This window comes from Giraffa tippelskirchi, chromosome 12 (assembly GCF_054371585.1).
Source record: "Giraffa tippelskirchi isolate mGirTip1 chromosome 12, T2T-mGirTip1v1.2.pri, whole genome shotgun sequence".
NCBI classification, from domain to species: domain Eukaryota; kingdom Metazoa; phylum Chordata; class Mammalia; order Artiodactyla; family Giraffidae; genus Giraffa; species Giraffa tippelskirchi.
In genome coordinates, this window is record NC_137286.1 from 139,219,128 (window position 1) to 139,234,944 (window position 15,817).

Genomic DNA, 15,817 nt, shown 5'->3' on the forward strand with positions numbered 1-15,817 from the left:
GAAAAAAGAACTCTGAGCCTAAGAATGCATGCCTTTTAAAACGAATGTAATCTTAGAGTAGTTTTTACTCAGGCGATGAATTGGTTTTAGAAATTTTCATGCACCATGTTCCAAAGGCATTTAAAAAAAAAAATGCTGAGGGTACATCCTCAGTAAGTGTGGAAGGAGAATCTCCTCAAGAGATGGAAAGAGATGGACTTCCTTGGTGAATAAAAGAAAAGCTAAAGCTACCAGAAAACTACTAGCAAACCCAGTTCAAATGTGGGGGCTTCCCTGGAAGGCATTTCTGAAAGGAAGTGAGGATTACAGTGTTTAAAGATGGGGGGTGAGGGGAAGGTGGGGACAGAGATAAAATCCCGAGTATCAATAAGTCTGCTGCGGTGAATTCCCATGAAAAGTGGATTCAGATCTTAAAATTCAAGAAAGAATGAAAAAGACAAAATTAGTCTCAAGTACTTTTCATAACTTCACCACGAACACAGAGCAATCAAAGGCCATTTATGCCACTGAAGTTGTGCTGAAGACACCCCCACGGCTCAGCTCCATGTTCTCAAGGCATCCCAAACCCTAACGGGGCGAATGTGGAACTGGAGAATCTAGCCAGAGTCAAAATATCACCTCATTCTAGTTTTACCATTTTCACAAAGCCTTGGATCCTACAGAAATGCTGGTCAGAGAGGACAGAGAGTTAAGAGTTAGGCTCCAGGACTCATTTGACTGGCTACTAAGAGTCTATCACAAAGCATGAATAACACTGAAGAACTGTGCTTGTTACAATGGCAGTCAAATAACAACACTGAGGGGTCCACCTTGCCAAGCTCTGCAACACTGAACTAGCTCTTCTTCCCTCATCAGGAGTGCTTTTGAAATGTGGGCACAGGATGAAGAGGACAGGTATCTTGCCCTTGCAATTGTAAACGGTGGAAGTCTAGGCCCAAGGACACAACTGTCTGACTTTAAAGCCAGTGCGTGGACCGCTGCAGACAAAGCCTGGAAGGGACCCCTTCTCAATCCCAGAGAGCGGCTGGGTGAGTGGTCAGTGCAGGAGCCCCAGGAGGAAGGCAGTGGAAACGCTGTGTGCCAGGCTCTGCATTCTGGATGAATTAACTCATTTCATCTTTACGATGCCAAATGAGGTAAACAGAACTATGAAAAATACACATAAACATAAGCAAGATCAAAGACTGGTACGGGTGTTCGAGGATAAATCTGAGCACGGGTGTGAGGTTTCCAATTTTATAGTCTGGCCAGTTTCGTTTTCTACGTGAAATAGCATGTTAGCAACAAGAACAACACAAAAGCTAAGGACATAAACTCAGAATGAACAATAAGCCTGCAGATTAATTAGATAAAAGAACTGCCTTTTTATTCTGCCCTGTGGGTTAATTCCATCATTGGGTGGTCTGAGCACTAGCCACAGTAGGGTGCTTCATTTATCCAAACTGTGGGGTAAAAGAGAGGGAGAAATAGAGACAACATAAGCCTGTGAGTGTCTGTGAAGATGCATGTATATTTTTGTACCGTTGTCTTTATGAAGGAGCTGGCACATGGGCTCAATTAGTCAGAATATTAATAAGTACATTTCTCAGGCATTTTTTTTAACGGAAAAACTACTCAGTTTGAATCTTGAATTATGCCATCTGTTTTCCTCCCCATGGGGGCTGCTCTAACAGTTTAGATAGGAAAAAAAAAAACATTCTAGGAAAGAAGATTTTAGAAAACTGATTTCAGCATTGCATTCGAGCCATAAACCAGTAACTCCTTCAGGAATTACTCTCTCACATTTCATCTAACTCATTAACACTACAAATAAACCCTAACCCCCACACACACCTGCAAAGATTTTCTTCTCTTAAAAGCATAAACAATCTAATTTGAAGATTTAAAATGAAAAATTAACATGCATTAAACACAAAGCAAACAAGACAAATATGCAATTAAGTGTACTATATTTGGAATTTCTGCAAATCGGGGATCTTTATTTCAGTGTAGAGTTGAGGGGGGTTTCAGAGCAGAGCAGCAAAATCAGAAAAAGAATATGTGAAGCAGAAACTCAAGACTTCAAAGTTCTGATCTGAAAGCTAATGGACGACTGGATTAAAGACACTTTCTGAATTCGACTAGCGACAAACAGGTCAGAGTCTAAGCATTACCAATGCCAGAGATGGCGCCAAAGAGGTCCTTGTGCAGGCTGGCGTCCAGCGTGCCCCCAGACTTCTGGGGCGTCACTAACGGGTTCACTGCCGGCAAAGTGAGGGATTCTTCCTTCACAGTCTGTGGAATGGGGAGAGAGACAAGAAATCATTAAAGATGGTTTTAAAAGAGTCACTGACTGTTCTTGAAAGTGTTGAGTGTGAGCGTGAGAATAGGACAGAAGGGCCTGGCCTGCCCATCACGTGTGGGTGGGAGGACCAGCACGGAGCCTGTGAGCGGAGGACGGGGGCAGGGAGGTTGGAGCAGGAGTGGGGAGCACGGGGCACTTCAGGCCTGGGGGGCAGAGTAGCCTTGGCACAGGGAGTCCTGTATTCCCCCAGAAGGTCTAGCACATCTCCCTTTCCAGAGCTCGGATACCCAGCATCTTTCTAGATTATTTCAGCAGGTTTCTTCCTTCAGAAGAGGCCTCAAGTGCTCTAACTGGAACGTTGGTTTCTCTCTCACATCAGAAATCCTCCCAAATGAGCAATAATGACCGCACAATAGTGGTGGTGAAAACCTCTGCAGGTTAGGTGCTTCGTGTGAACTCCCAAGAAATTGTGTTCATTGTGAAGTTGTGTTATAACAGAGATTATACTTTGGTGGAAGCCAGAGAAAAAGATGGTGTTCACGTTTCTCAGGGTTGAAGGAGTACAGAGAGGAACCCGAATTACTTATTCTGATTAAAAAAGCAGATAGATTTAGAGAACACACAGGTGCAATACAGTGTTGTCAAGGGTGAGATGAGTGTGGTGAAGCCCATTTAAGGACAGTGACCACTTATGCTCCTTGGAACTATTGATACAAAACACACTCTACAAATAGGGCTCCTCTCAATGCACCATCAGGTAGGAGATGTACTCAGAGGAGGAGAGAGATATAAAAACCAGGACAAAGCACCACCGTTGGAGAAAAAGCGACAGAAAAGAAACTCATAAGGAAACTCCCCAGTGTATGCCATCATGACAGTGGTAAGATAGAGCCAATACAGGGGTCTAGAATAAACAGGAAAACACTGAACTGCTAACCTGTCCAAATTAATAGCCGACTATCTCCAACCAAAAGGCTTTGAGAGCATACCCTGACATCACCCTTCATTCATCTTAATTTCCAATATATCTTTACATATCTTCATAAGGCTAAAATAAATTAAGGTGGTCAATTAGGGGAGGTGGGATTGCTCATCTATGCCCTCCCTGACATCTAGTCTCATTATCTTTCTAATTTTATAGACACACGGAAACATAAGCCCAAAGAAGTGGCTTTTCCAAGACTCTGTAGTATGCTATTAATACACCAGGACTGGGACTAGCACTGACATCTCATAATATATAGGTTAGAATTATGTAGAATTATGCTTTTTTTTTTAATAAAATTCCTTCCTCTGTAAATTTTTCTTGGATACACAAAGATCCTGACATCTCACAAGAAATTGAGCCATCAGGAAAGCATGGCTTTTTATAATAATTTTTTTTTTTTAAAGAATGATTTTTAACAAGAGCTGAAGGTTTACTGATTGACCCCATCTAGCCAGAAATGTAATTTACCAAGACTACTGTAGATTATTATGGTTTGGGGGGCAAAAAGGAGGGGTGTATAGTTGAAGAGTGTCCCTCCAAATGCACATCCACCCTGAACCTCAGAACGTGACCTTATTTGGAAAGAGGGTCTCTGCAGATGTCATTAAGATGTAAGATAAGATGAGGTCACTGTGGATGAAATCCAAGCCCTGGTGTCCTTATAAGGATGGGACAGGATACCAGGGACATGGACGCACACCAGGGAGAACAGCATGTGAAGACAGGCAGAGACTGAGTCACACAGCCACAGCCAAACAAGGCAAGTATTCCAGGCAAGCGCCAGTGGCTGGGAGAGTGGCACAGGCCTAGTTCTCCACCCAGTGCCTCCAGAGGGAACCAGCCCCACTGACACCTGGATTTTGGATCTCTGGCCCTCTGACTGTGAAAGAATAAATTCCTACTTGCTCTGGGCCACCCCGTCCGTGGTGTTTTGTTAGGGCAGGCCGTGTCTGTGTGAGTGTGCTTACGTACACTGCCAGGGTTCACCGGGAAGGGAGACACATCTCTCACGTTGATCCGCTGGACGTTCTCAATCAGCAGACCGAACAGAGGCAGGTAGAGAGTGGCTAGCCTCGCCTGATGGCTCTGGAACAAAGGTGCGTGTAAGTGAATCCTGGCCTTGGAGAGCTTAACGATGGACTGGGCGAGCACTGGCCAGGTCCTGTATTGGGACCCTTCCTATAAAGACAGCTGCCGCCGCCGCTGCTGCTGCTAAGTTGCTTCAGTCGTGTCCGACTCCGTGCGACCCCATAGACGGCAGTCCACCAGGCTCCACCGTCCCTGGGATTCTCCAGGCAAGAACACTGGAGGGGGTTGCCATGTCCTTCTCCAATGCATGAAAGCGAAAAGTGAAAGGGAAGCCGCTCAGTTGTGTCTGACTCTTCGCGACCCCATGGACTGCAGCCTCCCAGGCTCCTCCGTCCATGGGATTCTCCAGGCAGGAGTACTGGAATGGGGTGCCATTGCCTTCTCCAATAAAGACGGCTGTTAGATTTTATTGCATAAACAGAGAAAGCTTTCGTGCTATTGCCACTAATTTTCTAATTGCTTATTTCTTTGGGTTACTCAAAATGAAGGTCATGTTATCAGTCGCACTTTCATGCATCAGAGAACACTCACCCTGGAAGCGTATCTGTCGTCAAAAGAGTGCTTTATCAGCAGGTTCTTGAGCACGCTGATGGCAATCACTCGGACCTCCCTGAACTCCTGCAGGGCGGCCCCCACCTCCCTCAGTAAGAGTCCCACCAAGAAGTGGTTTCTGCAGAACTCGTCTGTTAATGCGTAGTCAAGCTGGAGATCTGAAATGAGCATAAAGACAAACTGCTTTAGCTAGAAGGGATGTAATACTCTTTGAATAAAACAAAAACCAAGCCCACCCTTTCCTTTCAGGCTATCCTGTGTGTGTCAACAGGTGGTCACATCTGGCTTCCAAAGGCTGATAACCTAAAATACTGCTCTGCACTCCAAAATGAAAACTGAGTTTAAATACAATTAAATAAATCCGCAATGCAGGCGACTGCCTGCAACGCAGGAGACCCAGGTTCGATCCCTGGGTTCGGAAGATCCCCTGGAGGAGGAAATTTCTACCGACTCCAGTGTTCTTGCCTGGGAAATCCTATGGTTAGGGAGCCTGGTGGGCTACAGTTCACAGGGATCGCAAGAAAGTTGGACACAACTTAGTGACCAAGCCACCACCACCATATAAATGCACTGGATTTTGATTATAGAAAGTATTACATCCTACATAATTATTAAGTTAGTGAATAGTTTTAGGACCAATTTTTAGAATACAGAACAGCACGTTATATTACAAATGTAATTCTGTTACCGATATGAAATTCAAATATTGTAGTAATTGACAACATTATAGAGGAGTAATTTGTGCACAACAAACATATAACTAAAGAATAAATATATGTGGCCTATTAAAATGTTCTTCACTATATGAGTTCATTTATCTATTTCCTGGTCATTAACGCCCATATACTCCACCCAATGTGTTTAAAATGACCGCGTTAGCATATAACCTACTTATTTTGCTATCACTGAAGACCTTATTTAATATAGAATTTTCTCAAATATACTCTTAAAACTTCTGTATCTCAAAAAGCAAATAGAAAACTAATATAAACTAGAACTAAAACAGACAAAGCACCAAATCAAACTAGCTAAGTCATCAGCAAGCTAAGCAACAAGACTGAAAGCTCTTCTAGAAAAGAGATATAACCAAATGTGAACTCTGCTGAGGGAAGGTAGAAACAAGTAGCTAAACACCACACTCTAAAGCTGAAATAACACTTTTCCAGTAAGCTGTGGCCTGGATTTAAATTCTTATACTGAATCCATTGCTAGAGGAAAGTCAATAGGCCTCTACTTTGGTTTTAATCTCATGCTGGGCAGTTGTTTCTAAGCCTATTTAAATTCTCACTCAAGTCCTAGGAAGCTTTTAGCAGAAGGAAGGGGAAGAGTGTCCCTCTTTCCAGAACACTCATGTCCACTGTTTATGAGTTTGAAGTGCAGATTACTGAAAAGACAGTTCATAGCCTGAATTCACGTGAGCCCCTTAGAAGAAATCTATTTATGGGTTTAACTGTACATGTGTGTGTGCGCGTGTGAGTGTGTGTGTGCGCAGAGAGGAGGGTGGAAGAGCAGGTGAGAAGGGTGAGAGGAAGGAGAATGCTAAAAAAACACAAAACCTTATTCCTATTGGTGCAGTTAAGAAAATTCATACCAAAGCCACCTAGAAAGCCCCAAATTCCCCGACAGTCTACAAGAGTTTGTGCAAGTCTTGGGGTACGTGAAGGGTCTCCTCACTCTGTTCTGCAGGAATGAACAACTGGGCCAGTGGGGAAGATTAGAACAGGTTCACTGCCGACCGCTGGGCAGAAAGAGCTGTCCTGAGCACCCTGACAGGTGAGAGGAAAAGACAATCATGGTCCCCAAGGACAGGTGGGCCAGTAACTGATGGTGGGCTGAGGATGCAGGGTATGGTGCTGCGAGAGGCAAGGGCCTGGCCAGGCCCAGATCCAGTGACTGGCCAGGGGGAACACGAGGACCCCAGCGAGGTGCTGTGTTAGGTTGAGAAGTGTCGGGTGTGAGGAGCTGGGACCAGCAGAGGTGTGTCTGGCGTGTGGGGAACAGCTCAGGGGGAGACAGATGGTGGGGCAGGGTTGGGCGGGGGATTCTGAATGGCCCAGAATGCTCAACTCTCACCTTCTTCAATTACTTCTTCAAAGTCACCTTCTCAGTGAGGCTCTTCCTGGCCACCTGATCTCAATGTCACCCACTTCCTATCCCCTTCCCTCACTTTCCCTCTCCTTAGCACTCATCACTCTGACAGCCGGGGACTTCATCCTTGTTGTCCACAACTGTATCCCAAGGTTAGGTAGAGTTGGTGCTGGGCAAATATTTGCTGAATGCATGACAGCCAACGTCAGGCCATGGTCCCCATCTTGCTCTTTAAAAGGCAGTTTGAGCCTATTTGGGGCATTTAAGATATTTATGTCTCTGAATGAATGCCTTTGTGTGTTTCTCCCTGAATTTCAGGGTCACTTGATTTAGGTGTCATTAATAGTTTGGTGGAGAAGGAAATGGCAACCCACTCCAGTATTCTTGCCTGGAGAATCTCATGGACTGAGGAGCCTCGCAGGCTACAGTCCATGGGGTTGCAAAGAGTCAGACATGACTGAGTGACTAGACAACAACAAATAGTTTGGTGGCATCCTTCCACTTTTTTTTCTCCTTCAGCATAAATAATCCTGAGCACATACAAGGTGCTAAATATTGCACTATGATAGACCCGAGAGACTAGATGGATTCATCTGACTTACTCAATGAAGACAAAGAAATCTCCATGAGCTTAATTCTCTTCAAACTCAGAAAAGATACAGAACAGTTAATAAAGACTCAACATGCAAACATAGAAAGCATGTGAAAAGCCGTGTTGCGTATGACAAAGGTTACTGCTACTGCTATTAACAAGGACTAGGAAAACAGTGGGAGAATACACTTTAGCAGTGAAGCAGGGTGTTTTGTTTGTTTGCTTTACTTCTTAAAGAAACCTCATAGAGGACCTAGTGATCCTAGGAGCAAAAAACAAGACGCCTCCCGGGGATGTTACGGTAATATGTTAGCTACAGTGAGAACAAATTCACTGGCTTATCGTGAATTTTAAAATTGATCCAAGTACATGGGAAATGCCTAAATGCATAGCACACATAAGCATTTCAGCAATCACTTGCACTCTTTTTCTTTTAAAGGAGGAAGATGCAAGAAAGCAAGCGTCACCCCCCTACACCTACCTACAGGAGTGTCATTTGACTCCACAGTTGGTGAAAGAAAAGCTAATTCGTAAGAAAAAAGGAAAAGTGAAACAAATAAAAATAAACTACAGTAAATAAAAAGGATTTCTATTGTTTAAGCAATGGAATTGTTCAATGAAAAGAGTCTCACTAGCATGATCAATAGTCTGGTAAGTTTGCTAAAAAAAGTTAAGTTCCTATGAAGCATTTTATCAATTTTTTTAAAAAATGAAAACGAGAAAAAAAATGAATTCACCAATGAAAAATGTCAGATTACCTTAATGTCACGTGTGAACTAATTCTCTTATTTAAAATGAATGGCTCTCCTTTTGAAAAGACTAGGATTAATATATTTAAAGATAGATTACCTTGATATCTTTGAATCCTGCCTTTTCCAAATGGCATTGGTAAATTCAAAGGAATATAATGTTCATGATTGCACACCACACGGAGAAATTCGAATTTGTATTCAAAGAGGGTCTGCAGGAAAAAAATGGTTATAGTCATAAGTTATGGATACTCTGCACAGCCTCCTAAGAAACCCCTGAGGAGTGACATGATGCCTATGGCTTCCTTCCTGTCTCAGGGCTACATGCTCTAGGCTACTTTACAGATTTCAGCATGGCTTCAGGGATTCATTTGAAAATAGGGAACACATTTTGCTAAATAATGTCCTCCACTGACTTTTAGGGCATTTATTATTTATGCCCCTCCAACTTCAATAAAGGATTTCAGGCAACTTATAATTACAGACCAGATTCAAAGCAAGAAAAAAATGAGAAAGGCTGACCTTTAAAATAGACACACAAGGGAAGAAACAGAAAATTGTAGCAGAGAAAGGCTGTGTGGTTCCTTCTGTTACCTTGTTAAATAAACTATGACTTGTAACATGAATACTTTTAGTTTTGCAGCTGAGAAGTCATTTCAGGTACTTATGAGAAAACCCAACAGGTATGTTTATGTTGCATTTGGAATTACTGTGTCTCTAATATCTCACATAGGCTTCTCTGGTGGCTCAGTGGTAAAGAACCAGCCTGCCAATGCAGGAGACGTGGAATTGATCCCTGGGTCGGGAAGATCTCCTGAAGAAGGAAATGGCAACCCACTCCAGTATTCTTGCCTGGGAAATCCCACGGACAGAGAAGCCTGGTGGGCTATAGTCCACAGGGGCCATAAACAGTCGGACATGACCTGGTGACTAACTACACACACACAATTTCTCACATACTACTGTTGAGTACCAGTTAGTAATAGTTAGTAGCTCCAAGGGAGGGCAGTGAGTAGTGCCTCTGGGACTGAAAGAAAATTCTGACATGAACCCAGAGAAATAGGTGGGTATATGGATTCACTCAGGGAAACAAAAAGAACAGTGTGTAACACACACACACACACACACACACACACGCACATGCAGACAAACACACAACCTTAGGATCTCCAGGAGCAAAGCAGCTGATGTAGTTGTTGATCTGCTTGAAGACAAAGCCCCTGTCCATGAAGGTGAAACATCTCTGTGGAGGAAACAACCCATAAGGGTAAGTATTCAGGCTGTCGTGGAAAGTTGGGTTCAAATTAGTGTTTACTGTAAATAAGTTTATCCTCTGGCATAAACGCATTCACTGAGCATCTACTGTGTATGAGTCACTCTGCTAGAAAGAGCACATTCGGCCCCCGGTGGACGCCCTCCCCACTGGAGGCCACTCCACCTTGATGAACACAGCCAGGCTGTGGTTGGCATTCTTGGACGCGTCTGGGTTATCTCGGAACTTCTGCGTGATGTGAGGCATCAGCATAGTCACAACAGTTTCCACCGCGTGATGATAGGAGGCAGGGAACCTCTGGTTTCGCAACAGCTGAAAAGGGTTTAGAGCAAACACTGATTATTTTTTTAAGTTGAACTGTTTTGGGGGAAAAAAAAAAAATCTCATCTCTGAAAGGTACAGGCATTCAAATCAGCCAAAGTAAAATGCAGAGATTGCTTTAGAAAGCACTGGCTTAGGGTTAAGCCTCAAGTATTCAAACTGAATACACACAGAATGGTGACTGTATGTCACCAGTTGAAACTGCTCAGAAGGAGTCCTCTTTAACTTTACATAATAATTTTTTTCTCTATCAGGAATGCATACCTAAGAAATTACACACAAATCACTTAGTGATTAGCTACTACTTACCATGTGTCTTCTACATACTGGGCACTGTATTAGATATTTTATATAACTTTTTCATTAAATTCTTAAACACTCTCATTTTTATAGAGGATCAGAGAGGTCAGGTAAATGTGTCTTCAGTCACACAACTAACAATAACAGAGACTCAGACCTGGATCTATTCATACAGTGAGTTCAAGGCCTGTGTGCTTTCTGCTCTGTGATGCTGCACTGCCCCCTCTCCCACCCCTCTCCTGCTCCATAAATGGAACAATTTACTGGGGATCTGGAATGGGAAGCGGGCTGTACTGGATGGTCCATGCATGCATGTGATTCTAACCCCACAGCAGGGGGTGTTTCCATCCCCATGTTACAGATGAGAGGTAACTGAAGCTTGGAAAGATTCAGTAAAGAATACTAACTGACCTTTAATATCTTTCCTTCCCTTCTCCCTTTTAGTGGCAGAACACCGGGGTTTGACAGGGACACATGGCTTCCCAGCTAGAGACTACATTTCCCAGCATAGCTTGTGGCAAGATAATAGCCATGTGACTCATTCTGGCCAATGGGCTGTAAGAGGAAGTTTTGCTTGTCTTCCAAATCCTCCTCTTTGCCACTGCCTGGAATGTGGGGTGGTGGTGAGCCAGCTTCTCAACCATGCAGAAAGGATGATACTTGGGCTGGATAATTGGATAGGAGCTGGAGTCCCCGAATGACCTTGTGGGACAAGCTTCCCACTGTTTGAGCTACCTACTGGCTCATAATTTTATAAAAGAGAGACATGAACCTTCTGTCTTATTGAAGTAAAATAATATAAAATACTCTTAAAAGTCTTAAAATCTTATAATAATAATTATTAGAATTACAAGAATCATTAAAAATAATCTTAAAAATCTTAAAATACTTTGGGGAAAAAAGAAGTGTGGGAGTGACATAAAGCTACAATGGCAGAGTGTTGATAACTGTTGAAGCTGAGTGGGTGAGAGGTACGTGAGATTCATTAAACTACTCCCTTTCCTTTTACAATGTTCTATAATAAATTTTTTATTAAAAGGAAAGAAGTGTGGTGAAGAGTGGTGTATAATTAACATACCAACCAACAATACTGCTCAGTGATTAGGAGGTGATAACTCAGTGCCTTTGAAGAGGGAGATGAAGCTCCCCCTTGTGACAAACAGCTACTGTCAAGAGTCCTAATTTGGCAACACAGCAATGAGGTAAGATGCACACGGAAGGGTGATAAAGACTGAGGTGATGAGACGATTTTACGGAGAGCACTATAAACTGAGATGGACGCACATGACCTAGGCTAACCAGCTGATGTCGAGGGCAGTAAGTATATGAGCGCTGGCTCAGGACAGGACGCTAAGATGGCAGGGGACTTCCTGGACAAATGAAATGCTACCTCCTGACCATGTCCTGCTGTGGGATCTTCCCTTAGTGCTGCGGCAGCGTCCATGGTGGCCCAGCCCCCACCATCTCTGCCTCCAACAGATGCTGCTAGTGTGAGGTAGACGCCTGCCCACAGATTATTCAAACTCCAGGGAGAAGGTAGACTCATTGGTATAAAACTTTTCCAACCACTCTGGTAACGCACACTCCTTTTTCACCTCGTCACTACCCTTCCTCTCCAAGGTCTCTATTAACTGTCCGCTGCTTGCCCACAAAGCTCTGCCATAATCTCATCGCTGTCTCTGAGCTAATCCTGTTTGCACTCTTCCCCTCTACCCTCAGCCTGAGCCCGTACCTGGGCACCAGCTCCTTTCTCTGCCGGACCCTCATTCTCCTCCCACAAGGGAGGCGGCCTCCAAGGCCCAGGCAGAGCTCCAGCTCCAGCACCACACGAATGTCCTCTCGTGTTGGAGCTCACACGGACAACCTTCACACGCTCTCCTCTAAATGTGTGTTCTCCTTCTCCGAGGACTCTGTCAACTGCACGGTGGAGGCCACACTCTCCACTCTGCCTGCATCTCTCCTCAATGCTCTGCCTGGAGCACACACTGGTTGAAACAAGCGCTCATGGACGGAAGCATGGCTGTTAACCATCCTGCCATCACATACGCACAGAGTTCACCCATCGTTCAGGAGAAGTCCGGGCAGTCCACTCAGAACAGGAACCACACTGCCCTTCTTTCACTCTTCAAATGAAAGCTCCTTTCTTGCTCAATTAAGACAGAAAATGGCTGAAAGCTAAACCATTGACACGTAAGGGAAGAGGTTCAGCCTGTCCCCAGCCAGGTTTCCAGCTTCCTGGAGGAGCACCTGTGGAATGCTAACAATTTCCTTGAGTCAACGTGGGAGGGAAGGAAACTCAAAATGAGTCTGCTGAAATTATAGCTGCTAAAACTAAACAACAGGGAAGGCAGAGTGGGGCTGGGGGTTGGGAACTCCTCAGGAGGCCACAGTGAGGCCCACTTTGTATTTTTCCCCCCAAACTACTGATTATACATTCTAAGCACATCACCTGTGGAACACTCAAGTCTGGAACGGTCACAGGCAATCAATCCAAACTTCGCAGGTCCGTCTGTGGTGGTATGGAAATTGACTATTTCAGATGCTAGTTCAGAGAGAGGCTCTGATTCTCAGCTCTCCTCTGCAAAGGGGTCACAGTTTGATTGGCTGGAGCTGGGAAGGTGGACGCCTGACACCATCTCCACCTTCAGCATGACAGAGTGCAGGGCTATCCCTCCCTGCATGTGCATCAAATGAAACAGCCGGGTCCGCACCATGGGTGGAAAATGAAGACCTAGGTTCATCACACTCTATGACCCCAAGTGCTGGTGTGTGGCAGACTTTCTTGGGAAGGGCGCCTTCAAGGACACAGAAAGCATGGTCTAGCTCTTATGTGAACTATGGCCCAGGTGCTCCTACGAGACAGGGGTGTGCCTGCTTACAGCACTTGAAGACAAGACTCACCAATGAGGAAAAATGTCAAGGTCAGGATCATAAACACATTGGATTATTTTGACAATCTTCAGCCTAAAAGCAGAAAAACTCTAACGGGCTTTAACCATGATTCTGGAAACCACCAGTGGTACAGAAATGGTGAATATGAACTTGTTCCCTAAATCCAGAGAACAGGGTCTGGAGACTAGGGCATACAACTCTACAGATGTAAGATAAACATTAAAATAGTTAATTCAGCCATATACAACTCATCACTCCTATGATATGAGGCAAAGTGACTGTAGGCTTCAAAAAGCATGAGAGAAGTTCCTAGATCAAGGTGTGATTTAGCTAGTGGGTACCATGGGGAAAGGGAATTGGGAGGGGCAATATAGAGCCAGGGGAGTAAGAGATGAGAACTATTAGGTGTAAAATAAGCTACAAGGAAATATGGTACAACAAGGGGAATATGGCCAATATTTTACAATAACTACAGATGGAATATAACCTTTAAAATTATGAATCACAATTACAATTACAACCTGTAATTTATATAATATTGTATAGCAACTATACAACAATTTTTAAGTCCTACAAAAAAAAAAAAGGTGTGGTTTCAGGGAAGGGTGGCACGATTTAGGGAAAGGGTGGTATCCTGGGTGACACGGAAGCAGAAGTCACAGGGGAGAGGAGTCCCTCTAAAAGTGACCAGTGTTGGACTCCCCCGAGTGGTGAGCAGGTGTTCAGAATCCCTTTTTATAGTAAATTATGTTATGGCTAAGCATTCTGTTTTTGGATGCCCGTGTTTCAAGCTGGAATGCGTTAAAATAAACTACCTCTGAAAACCCTACAAATGCTGTTTTGAGACCAGGATATAATTAACTTACAGAAAAGGTTGTGCATGGCAGCACTTGAGTGGCCTGTGTAAAGCCCCAAAGGATAAACTAAATATTTATCTGTGGAGCTAGAGAATTGGGCTACAGGCTGGGAACTGCAGGACACTGGTGAGGGGCTGACTCTGACTTTGGCGTGATTCTTGGCTCTGCTAGGCTGTGTGATCCTGGGCAAGCCACTTCATGGGTCTAGACCTCTACCATCCACCTCTGTGAAATAAAGGAGCAGCTGCACAAGAAGGTGGCTTTCTGGTCTCTAGTGACCCCAAATTCTGTGGTTTAATTTGGCATCTTGAGAAAAGGACACAGACAATCCTTTATTAACTTTCTATCACAGTTCTAAGCTAGACGACACTGATCCGTGTGTGCTCAGTCGTGTCTGACTCTTTGCAACCCCATGGACTGTGGCCCACCAGGCTCCTCTGTCCATGGGATTTCCCAGGCAAGAATACCGGAGTGGGTTGCCATTTCCTCCTCCAGGGGATCTTCCTGACCCAGGGATCAAATCCATCTCTCTTGCCTCTCCGGCATTGGCAGGTGGATTCTTGATCACTAGCGCCACCTGATACTTGATTTTAAATACACTTCTCAGAAATGTTTCAGACGTTTTCCTCACCTCCTTGACCATGGCCCCCATGGTCTCTCCCACGTGCTCTAACTGCACATTTTCCTACCTTATCTCCATGAGGGCACGAACCACACTGCATTTAACTGCATAACCTCTGAGCCTAGCATATAATAAAGGCTCAGTGAATACCTTCTGAACAAATTGGTTATTTTAAAAAATATAATCAAGTCGCCAATCTCTGAAGTGATTCCATTTGTTTAAAGACAAAAATAATGAAAATCCAGCAGGGCCTTGCTGTGAACTGAATTGTGTCCCTCTCCCTGACTACCCCCCAAAAGCCAGATGTTGAAGTCCTAAGCCGACCTCAGCATGGGAGCATTTTTGGAGATAAGGTCTTCGAAGAGGAAATTTGGATAAAATGAGGTCATCAAGATGAGCCTTAACCTTAAAGGACACACGAAGAGGATATTAGGACACAGACAAGCAGGGAGAAGAAGACCCCTCATAAGCCAAGGAGAGAGGCCTCAGAGGAAACCAGCCCTATAGACACCTTGCTCTCAAACCTCTCCCCTCCTGAATCACAAAGAAATGATTTTCTGTTGTTCAAGTCCCCGGAGTATTGTACTTGTGATGGCAGTCTCAGCAGACTAAGACTGGCCTAGAGCCTGTCTTGAATAGGAGATGACATCTTTAACAGAAAGGCAGTATAACATAACATGGTGAGGGTGTGTGTGTGTGCATGCACACGTGTATGAGTGTGCCTAGTTAGCTGCATACTGCCAAGGAGACAATCTGCTAGATTCTTCCCTTGGCAGGCTGTGCTGGCATGATTTAGATGGTGCGTTACTCTGTGGAAGGCAGGCCCACCTCCATCTGGCATCTCCCTGTGCACTAAAATTGGATTTAAAAGGGAAAAAAATAAAAAAGGAAACCTCCTTAGGCTCCAGCACTGGCTCTATAGCAGAAACCACAGCTTTAGGTTCTGAACCACCACCCTCCCACCTGACAAAATCCACCGGCCCTTCCCCAGGCTTGCTTTGCACCTAGATCCCTGGTCCAGGGGGCCCAGAGCTCAAGCCTCACTCCCTCGGGCCTTATCCTTCCCACATTCACTGCGGGGGCTGCTGGGCTCCAAGACGGCTGCTCCGTGCTCACCACACGCCCTGAGACCCCGCTTCTGCACAGCTAAGATGCAGTGAGAATCCCATCACACAGCAACTCCAGGACCCAGGGACTCTCAGAAGCAATT

General features: G+C 44.5%; 1 protein-coding gene across 18 annotated transcripts in view; it reads right to left on the reverse strand.

Annotated features, from left to right (window-relative positions):
• Positions 1–15,817, reverse strand: part of DOCK9 (dedicator of cytokinesis 9) — a 355,717-nt gene that overhangs the window by 147,638 nt on the left and 192,262 nt on the right. For 17 of the 18 annotated variants that reach the window (XM_081548917.1, XM_081548909.1, XM_081548910.1 and 14 more), the window contains 6 exons: positions 9,781–9,927; positions 9,502–9,585; positions 8,443–8,554; positions 4,893–5,071; positions 4,245–4,358; positions 2,154–2,274 (listed from right to left, as the gene is read on the reverse strand). In XM_081548917.1, the coding sequence (XP_081405043.1) occupies positions 2,154–2,274; positions 4,245–4,358; positions 4,893–5,071; positions 8,443–8,554; positions 9,502–9,585; positions 9,781–9,927 (757 nt within the window). Of the gene's footprint in view, positions 1–2,153; positions 2,275–4,244; positions 4,359–4,892; positions 5,072–8,074; positions 8,117–8,442; positions 8,555–9,501; positions 9,586–9,780; positions 9,928–15,817 lie in introns of all 18 variants that reach the window. The other variant, XM_081548908.1, reaches the window with a different exon arrangement.